A 9,970-nucleotide genomic window follows, 5' to 3' on the forward strand; every position below is an offset into this window, starting at 1 on the left:
AAGTTATACATCACTCAAATCTTCAGATGAAGTATCATCTAGTTGTTGACCCTCGTATAAGGCATTATTTTCGAGGCACGAAATGTCTTACAATACAGACAGAGAAGTCGGGGTAGACATATTCAGTAGGTTATGTTTTGTTGTATTATTTTTTGTATTTTCGGAATAGGTTATGTATCATCTATACATTTTGATTTTACTTTAATTAGTATGTGACCTTTTACTTTCATTTTACTTTAATATAACTCGATTTTATTTTGATTTCGCTTTAACATAACTTGGCCTAAAAAGATTACAATGTTGGGACAATGTTGCTATCTTGAACCATTTTGGAGGGTTTTCGAAGATGTATTTCTGAAATGTCCAGTTTATGCAATTAACACGCTTCCAATATCTTTGAAACAACTTCAGGAGATATTTCAGAGATGCATATTCGGATACATCTTAGAAAATTTACGAAAATGCATCTCCGGATCATATTTTAACAAAAATGGGGTGTTGCTAAATTATAAAGACTTGTACGATTCTAAATGTGCCCAAATATTTTTGAATTTTCAAAGGTGTGAGGCGCACCCCATACAGGGGAAAAAGCATTTCTCTTCATTTATTGTGATAACTCCCAATGTTGTCAGACTTGCCTCTAACCCAATCCTACACTCCATAACAATATATTTTGAACTAGATTTTGTTTCATCAAAGAAAATATTCAAAAAATAATGAACTACTTGTCCATCACTTTTCTGTAGTCCATCAAACAGCTTGCAAAATCTACTGTTGAACCATTTTTTATTTCTAGTTTTATTTTATCAAAGAAAATCTAAAGGTGTAACAGCATGAGGATCTCCAATGAATACAAAAAAAAATGAAACTTGAATTGCTAACAAACATTCAATAGTCAAAATGAATTCAATCATCCCTGCCCAATTCAACACACCAGGTTGGCACATAATTGAATCCAACCAACCAATTTTCATTTTTATGAATACGTTCAATGTTCAAATAACATCAAAGTTCATGGATAAACCCTACGACGATGTCTCTCTTCTCTTCACAGTTGACACAGAAGAAGACTGAAATGTGCCGCACCCTTTCGCCTACTCTGGCTAACACTGCCATCAGTTAAGGCTGCTCCATAACAAAATTACTTATTATATAACTAAATTATTCATAGTTTAAAAGGAAATGTAGGCTAAAATACATTCAAAATCTCTTAACCAAAACTGAATTCCGGTATGAAGTAACCTTTACAGGACATTAAACTATTTTGTATAAGATAAAGTTGGTATCGCGATAGCTGATTGCGAATTCAACAATGCTCGCTGCATCCATTATAGACTAAAATCAGTCAATGCATGAGCCATGCTTTCCAAGGAGGAGAAAACTGTCAGCAGAAGAGGAGCAATGCACAGTGTCTATACATCTGATTGATCTTTAACACAACATTTAATGTTATAACATGTAGACTTTGACACTAGCCAGAGTTGGTATCTTAGCTAGTAAGATATGTATGTTGATTTGATGGGCATATAATTAAAAACCACTCAATCCAGAGAAATGCTTCTTCATGGCTTGGTCCTTCCTGTAATGATTGTTTCTACCTCCTCCCCTCCCTCTCCCTCTGCCTCTCCCCCTGTTATTTGGACCCTGATCTCTACCTTCTACTTCAGTGACAGAAACATCAGATTGTTTTCCCTGCTGTTGATTATGTTCAATTTGTTTTCCTCCTTCTCTCTTTCCTCTGCCACTGCTATTCCCTCTCCCTTCTGTTTCAGAAACATGGAATTGGTTACCACCTCCCTTGTAGGAATCTGCCAACTTCTGAACCGCACCATGAGGAAGGTTGCCGCCACGTCCAAGACCATGTATCATTTCCTTTTGAGCTTCATTAACTAATGAAGCTTCATCAGAATTTGCAACTGCTACTGAACCTGCCACTTTGTAGCTGTAATTCTTACCATCCTTGACATAGTACTGTGGCGTTTTCCTGGAGCCCCATTTTGTATTAGAGGCATTTTGGGCAGAGTTTCCGGAGCCTATTGCTCTCGATCTACCCGATTTTTCGTTCATTTCATCGTCGCCAAGTATTTCATTTTCTTCTACTCCAGAGTCCGCTACGCTTAGACCCAAGTCATCAAAAGAGTCGTCATACTCATCATCATATTCATATTGTAAAATTCTCGATGCATCTTTCTCATTGTTATTGTCCAAAATACTTGGATCAGGCATGTCGGCTCTAGATTTCCTCACAAATTTTCCAAGTGGAGCAGATGATGGCATCAATGGCCCTTGTGTCTGGTTCTTCCCACTATAAACTTTTGTATTTGAGGACACCGGCGTAGAATCAATTAGTATACCTTTTCCTTTATCTTTCCCGCTAACAGTGGTTGACTTGGCTTGTGACTGTGGCACCGTCTCTAATGAAGTATCTAAGCACATCAGATCATTATGAAGGGTTCCTTCTAAAATTCTTTGAATAACCTCTTCTGGATTCTGGTCATAGACCTCGAGACATGCAGATAAAAACCCTTTACCATAATCAGGGAACAGGTCCCTAATTTGACTGATTTTTGACTCTAGAACCACAGCATCTTCATCCGCCTGCACTGTTTGGTCCGGCACAGCAATCTTTGTTGAATATGATTCCTTATTAATCTCCTTCGGAGAACTCAATATCCCAGATAAATATTTTAGTTGTTCATCGTCAAAAATTATCCATCCTGAATCAGAGCAACCAGATTAGAAAACTAACATGCTACACTGTAGATATGCAACAAATAAAATATTAGTCGAGTGGTCAGAGAGACCTGATTCCACCTTATATTTAAACGAGGAACATAAGTTTAACCCTCTAAGGAACTTTACTAGATCAAGTTTTTTTTGCCAATAATCATAATAAGCATAGCAATTTTTGTACAATTCCTGCAATCATGTGCAAAAGTGATATGTGCTAATTTACAAATAAGATAGTTACCATTATGCTTTAATCCCTCAATCCTGCTTAATACATTGAAATTCCTTTCGACATCTTGAAGAAATGTTTCCTTCAGATGGATTTCCTGGAAACTTAATGTTACTGAATTGATGTCTCTAAATGTTTGAACCAGAATATCCGCTCTGATGACTGGGTCTTCCACATTGGCAGGAAACATCTTTGTGGCAGCTGGAAGAGGAATGCTATCTAGGAACACATCATCACTTAAATAGCAAAGTTGCAATAATTGCCACCCAAACTTCGCCAACCTCATTCTTAACATCTTCAAACTAACCACAATATTAGAGACTGCGTCATCCTGTTTGTCCGCAAAAATGATGTTGAACCCCTTTTGCATGGATGGAATTAGCAAATCATGCAATCTGGCAAGGAAGCCCAGCAGATCCTCATTCCCATAACTACAGTTATATAGATCAGAAAAAGATTAAATTCTTTTAGATAAATTTTACTTGTCAATCTTAATCATCCATTCTACATTGATAAATAGAGCATAAATATGTTAACATGTGAAAGGCCAATTATTTTGTCGGGTAAGTCATACTTTTATAGAGATTTACTGCCTTTGCCTTTATTGATCATAAAAAACCAAATTTCAATGGTAAGAGATACCTCATCTCAACAGGGGAAGAGAAGAATAAAGCTGCTGGTTCGTAGGCACTAACAAAAGCATCCATTGATACAATTGCATCATTTATAAAGTCCATCACCTATCATAAAAATAGATGACATCAACATTATACTGCATGTTTTAAAGAACTGCATAAATTAAGGCACAACAATTTGCAATGTGGATAAACTAAATGCTGTTTTTTAAAGAGCCTTGAGGTATTCAAAACATGTAACCTTTGCCGTAGCAAAATTCTACTTCAAAGTTAAAATAGCTTTGAAGTTATGTGCAGTAGTTGTTGTCTTTGAAAAAAATCATGGTAGAATTAGAAGCTTCTCATATCTGGTTTATCACTTCCTCTAGAGGTAAAAAATCACAAACTTATAATTTGAAGCCTCTAATATCAGGTTTATCACCCAGAGAAGATTGAACAACTCGCTTTCAAAGAGGAAAAAAAACAAAACAAATCACCTCCAGAAGATCAGTTCGGAGAAAAGCAGCATTGTGGTCATCAAGACTTCCAGAAGCAAATAAGACCTGTACATAATCCCCAAAAAGAAATTTATCAAATTGCCAAATAAGTTTTTCCTTTATACTATAATATAACTATGTGCATAAACTTTCTAACAATATTCAGCCAATTATAAATAGTTTTCTGAAATACTTCCTGCGTTAATTTATTTTTAACATGTCAAATAATGTTTGGATATGGCACAAAAAATGTCAGCAGGCAGGTCATTTGTAAACCGAATGTTCAAATGAAATGTCATTAGGCCTGTTTTCTGAGTGATTGGTTGGTTTGATCTGATGCATGCATGCACCTCACCTCTCAATACTTGGTTTGAAACCAGCAATAGAGTGACAGAGAAACCAGGATCAAAAAGAAAATGCACACAAGAAAATTATCAGGATGTTCAAATGAAATGCAGAAATAATTAAATAAAGAACTTGCAATTCCTCTAAAAGCAAACATATCAATTGTGGCTGGCCTTTCTACTTTGATATCGTTATGTTATACTAGTCACAAACATACAAATGTGCAAAAGCCATTTCTACTTCATTATTCTGCTTGGCATATTAGAACAATCCCAACAAATGAAAGTATTGGAATACTGCCTAAGATGCGTTGGACTTTCCGCCTTAATTGCGGTCTGCCCCTAGCCGCCTTAATTGCGGCACTTTGGCTTGCCTCATTGCAGTCCCTAACACCTTCATTGTGTTAGCTTTGAAGGGGTGGATTCAGTCCCACATTGCTTACAGATATGGTATGTGTTATGTTTATAAGTGGGGGAAATCCTCACCTTACAAGATTTTGTAGGGATGAGTTAGGCCCAACCCAAATTCTGAGATGGCATCAGAGTATATCCTAGATCCATTGTTAGGCTTCCCGCATCGTCCACGCTTCGGGCATATTGAGGCCCAAGCGTGAGGGTGTGTGTTGGACTTTCCGCCTTAATTGCGGTCCGCCCCTAGCCACCTTAATTGCGGCACTTTGTCTTGCCTCATTGCAGTCCCTAACACCTTCATTGTGTTAGCTTTGAAGGGGTGGATTTAGTCTCACATTGCTTAAAGATATGGTGTGTGTTATGTTTATAAGTGGGGGCAATCCTCACCTTACAAGCCGATTTTGTAGGGATGAGTTAGGCCCAATCCAAATTCTGAGAGATGTCCATCAAGTAATTATACATAAATCTTATGGACCAAAACCGTTTGTTGGACACCAAAATTGAACATAATTTTTTTTCATAAAATATGATTCATAAGGCAATAAATACTTGTGATAACAAGAATCAACATAACTAATATTTTCAAAATAAAATTGCTTATTTACCAAAGGACAGTATAAAAACTCTGAAAAGAAAATGATTAGACAATTATGGATATATCACATTTACACTTTGGCAATTATTGGAATACCTCCAATGATGAACTGCACCGTTCTTGCATTGTGCTTGCAATGCTCATAAAATGAAATGTTACTGCAGTCAAATTATCATGCATCCAAGGCTGAGCATGCAATGCTTTTCTGACCTGAAAAAGTGAAAGTAAATAAGAAAAATAAGGAAGGCGGGTTATATTAGAGGAAGGGTGCTCTTCCTTTATCACAACAAAGTGTGCATAGAGAAATCACTTGGATTGAGATAGCTCTATGAATATAAAATGTGCACAGAATACACGTGGTGTCAGAAAATTGGAAAAATCGTCTGCATATATTCTCATTAATATAGTAACGGGATCTTTTTAAGAATGTTTTGTTCAAGTGAACCAAAATAAAATTAAAATCAAACAGAGATATCAACAAAATAAAGAAGCGGTGCAGTTTGGGAAAAAGAGAGAAAACCAAATATCATATATTCCATTTCACAATGACTGAGGAGGCTTGCTAGGGTAAAAAGATCATAATGAACCTCATCCAATTTTTGTATGCATATAAAGCCAAAAAAACATCACAGACAAACTCACAATGAAAACATATCACTATAACAATAACAAGTACAAAAGTCAGAAAAAAGTACCGAGAAATAGGTGATTTTAACAAACAATTAAATGTATTTTTATTACTCTTATAAATCTCTGGCCCATTTTTTTAATAAAAAGGGAGTGACAAAATCTATTATAAGAAATATATTTGAAAGCCACGCATGCCCACATGACAAATGATTGATTAACATCATTATAATGGCTTCTTCCAAAGGAAATGTTTTTGAGTCTATTGTGCACCTATCAATGGAGTAACGGAAATACCCTTTTCTGTTACTTTTATATATATATATATATATATATATATATATATATATATATATATATATATATATAATTCTTCTTCCAAGCTATGTTTATTGAAACTAATGATGCCAAAAGAAAAATAAAGGTGTTTCTTGTTGCACGCTGCATTTAAGGGGTGCTAACTTAATAATTTTCCACACTAGTAAAGAATGCTCACCAGCAATTTTGTCAATTCTTCATTTTCATGATTGTATATGGCACATATATCAAACAACTTTGGCAAATCAAGCAACTTCTTCTCCTGCAAAAGAACTACATGCAATATTTGTGAACAACAGCACAACACACAGAATACAAAATACGTGGCAATTGCCCAATAGTAAATAGAAATAACTTTACTAGAAAATACACTAGTAAATATGTGATGTTTTGTTATTATATATTCAAACTCAGAAATGTTAGTCAAATATACAACATGCCCGAACACATTCTTAAGAATCAATTACCCCTTTGCATATGACCAATGTTAACGATGGCGGATGACAATTCATGCCGCAGGCTAAAAATCCACAATAAAGAGTACAGCTGATAGCATTGCGGCCAAAGGCAAAAGTATGGAAGCCATAATGAAATACACACAAATACAATAACTAAATTGATAGAAATCGATTAATACCATAAATCTCATAGTACTGTAAACCGACTGGTGGTGAAAAGTTTAATATTAGAAGTCGCATAGTAGCATAAATGAATTAGTTGGAAAAATTAGAGCTATGATATGACACCAAATGAAATATAGCTACACAAACAAAAAAGAGAACATAGACAACAGAAAGTAGATATCAGAGATAACAAAGAGAAGAGGTTTCCAGAAAAGAGAACGAACAACTAAAAAAGGAAGAAGAGAAAAAAAGGTTGTTCAGAGAATTGACGTTGAGGATGCTGCTCGATTGCATAAATCTTTTAGGGTTTTCTCTAATGGGCAGTATAATCAATGACGGATGGCAGGTTATGACGGCCAGCCAAAAAATCCACTATATAAACATGGCGGAAATTTGACGACACTGCTGATGGGTCAAGTGGGTTTTGGGTTAGGTCACAGTGCTTCATTTCTTTACCCTGATTTTTAATCCACCATTCGAAATCCACCATACCATAAAGTCTATCTCGTAGTTTTTCAAAAAACTGCACAGAGAGAGTAAGAGTGGCGCCTAACTTGTACGTGGCCAACAAGATAATGACAATGTTATAATAGAGATCCAAATTATGGGAAATTTTGCAGTGGAATAGAGAGAGGACAAATCAGATAGGTTGACACTCCGATACCAACTCAAGATGAAAACAAATTGTTTATTGAATTCAGTGTTGTCTATGGCGGAGAGTCAAAATCTCACCATACTGGACACTACGCATGCCGTTATAGCGGATTATGGCGGAAAAACCCGCATTATCGACCGATATGTACAATCGCGGCGAGCCCAAACACCGCCATGTATACCCGCCATAGCGCCGCAAATGCGGATATTTGATAACACTGATTGAATTGTTTATGGTATTTTCTATGCAGTCAATTATCTATTATATATAAAATCTATAGCATTGCTATTAGGATACAACATAAATAAGGAAAGTAAGTAATAGGACAGGTATACCGGTAAAATCAAAATAAAAACAAAAAATATTTAAAACAGGAATAGAAAAGAAAAATTAAAGAAGATGCAATCTGTCTGTGCTAGGACATTGATACGAAACCCACGCGTGCATGCAACGTATAGTATGAGCTGTATTTGCAAGCAATTATTAATAAATTACAGCAAAACCATGTAAATGAATCGAGTAAAAATCATGTATAGTAACCTCGGCTATAATGATTTCACTTTCCACAAACAAACTAGAAAAGGGTGAGGGAGATCCCACCTTCATGATCTCTCAAACTGAGCGTATCAGCAGGTCGAGCACCAGGATCTCTATTGGAAGACCTGCAAAACACGCCATTTAAAAATCATACAATATTAAAGGAAAAGAGTCAAAATCACAATACTCCAACTTATTAGAAACTTACATGCGATATAATACCATGAAAACACGACGGCTCAAATCATGCTCTCCGAAAATAACACCAGCAACAATCCCTCTAGTCCCGCGGTGAGGGAAATCATACCATCTACTCCTAAACTGCAGAAAGCTGTTGAGAAACTCATGCAGGGAGGTATCACCAGCCACTGCAAACACAATCCAAACAGATAACAGCAACAACAACAACAACACAGTTAGAAATCGATAAACCAAAAATTGATGTGAATCATTATATAATTAAAAATGTGAACTTTAAGCATACCAAAGTTACACCCATTACAATAAACATGAATAGGATGAATTATACCTTGTGACCAAAATTCCTTGGGCTTCAACTTGAGCAAACGAGACAACTGTGAATTAAGAAGATCAACAACTCTCTGAGATTCAACGGCATCCAATCCACCATCCTCTGCCCCAAAACCAGCAGCCACAGCTTCATCTTGTGGCAAATAGTTCACGAAATTGCCATTCACACCCCCTGTTTGAACCCTACCCAACGAATTGCCACTACTACCGGAACCAGATTGTTGTTTCTCTCTTAAGGAAGTTGACAGGGTTGGAGTGGAATTTTTAGGGACAAATTTCTTCTGAGTTTTGTTGAAACCCTTGTTGTTGTTGTTGTAATGGTCTTGCCTACCCTGACCGTAACGATTCGACATTTTTGTTATGAGAATCGTTGATGAAAGGTTAGAAAAGAAGGGGAAGGAACTATGACATTGGTTCTAAAGTGACTAGGTTATGCTGCAAGGTTTTACCGTTTTCCAGAATCAATCAAAGTTAATCTTATTTTGGTGACACAAGGTAAAAAATCAAATCTTTTTGTATTATAATAACTAGTAAAATCAAAATCACAATTTATTTGTTTAAATATAAGGTTGTTGAAAATATATTTTTATAGATGTATAATGGATCAACATTTTGTCTCATTCACAATCAAGATTTTATAAATGTAACAACATTGGTTGAAAATTATGTTTGTTCGAGATTTTCAACTATTTGATTTTTAGCTCTAGAAATTAGAATATATATAGCTGATCACGACTAAAAATCTCATTTGACAAATATAATTTAACATAGTCTAGGGATTGTCATTCTGGATAATAGCAAAAGATACAATAATTGAAAATTATCTTCTTACAAGCTTTAATGTCAAGGTGATTGTGAATGAGATATAGACATTCCTGAGATATAAGTCAAATTTCCAATACTTTTGTCTGAAACAATTTTAGTTTTAATTAGTTAGTCTAATAACTGACAATTTTGTATCATTGCATAACCTCTCAAATCGATTCAAATTACTCAACATTGTTCTCAACTTCAACCTCATCGAACGATTTGGTAATCTATATGTTTTTAAACAATACAAAAATTTATGAGTTAAATGTTCATAGAAATCAAAGTCATTAGCTTCATATTTATCAATTGAGTCATAACTTAGATTCTTTTTTCCTTTTCTTGTAAGATAAATCAGAACATGTTGAGCAAAAGTCTAAAGGCTTTCTAATAAAATTGACATGTAAGTATTATGTGAAAAAAACATAAAGTACTTGACATAAGTTTTGTGT

General features: G+C 35.2%; 1 protein-coding gene across 1 annotated transcript; it reads right to left on the reverse strand.

The window, feature by feature from the left end:
• Nucleotides 1–949: 949 nt before the first annotated feature.
• On the reverse strand, nt 950–9,194 carry LOC127088025 (uncharacterized). Its single transcript, XM_051028937.1, has 9 exons — nt 8,710–9,194; nt 8,389–8,548; nt 8,244–8,305; nt 6,544–6,638; nt 5,517–5,630; nt 4,071–4,136; nt 3,602–3,699; nt 2,972–3,390; nt 950–2,717 (listed from the first exon to the last, which is right to left on the reverse strand). Exons 1-9 carry the CDS (start codon nt 9,062–9,064, stop codon nt 1,531–1,533), a joined length of 2,556 nt encoding a protein of 851 aa, XP_050884894.1. The 5' UTR covers nt 9,065–9,194; the 3' UTR covers nt 950–1,530.
• Between the last annotated feature and the right edge of the window lie 776 nt (nt 9,195–9,970).

This window comes from Lathyrus oleraceus, chromosome 5, assembly GCF_024323335.1.
Source record: "Lathyrus oleraceus cultivar Zhongwan6 chromosome 5, CAAS_Psat_ZW6_1.0, whole genome shotgun sequence".
In the NCBI taxonomy this organism is placed as follows: Eukaryota; Viridiplantae; Streptophyta; class Magnoliopsida; order Fabales; family Fabaceae; genus Lathyrus; species Lathyrus oleraceus.

Coding starts and splice junctions, on each gene's coding strand:
- LOC127088025 (XM_051028937.1), bottom strand. CDS start 9,064: ATGTCGAATCGTTACGGTCAGGGTAGGCAAGACCATTACAACAACAAC. Junction 8,549..8,709: donor CAAGGAATTTTGGTCACAAG/GTATAATTCATC, acceptor TTGTGTTTGCAG/TGGCTGGTGATACCTCCCTG. Junction 3,700..4,070: donor TCCGAACTGATCTTCTGGAG/GTGATTTGTTTT, acceptor TTTTTATGATAG/GTGATGGACTTTATAAATGA.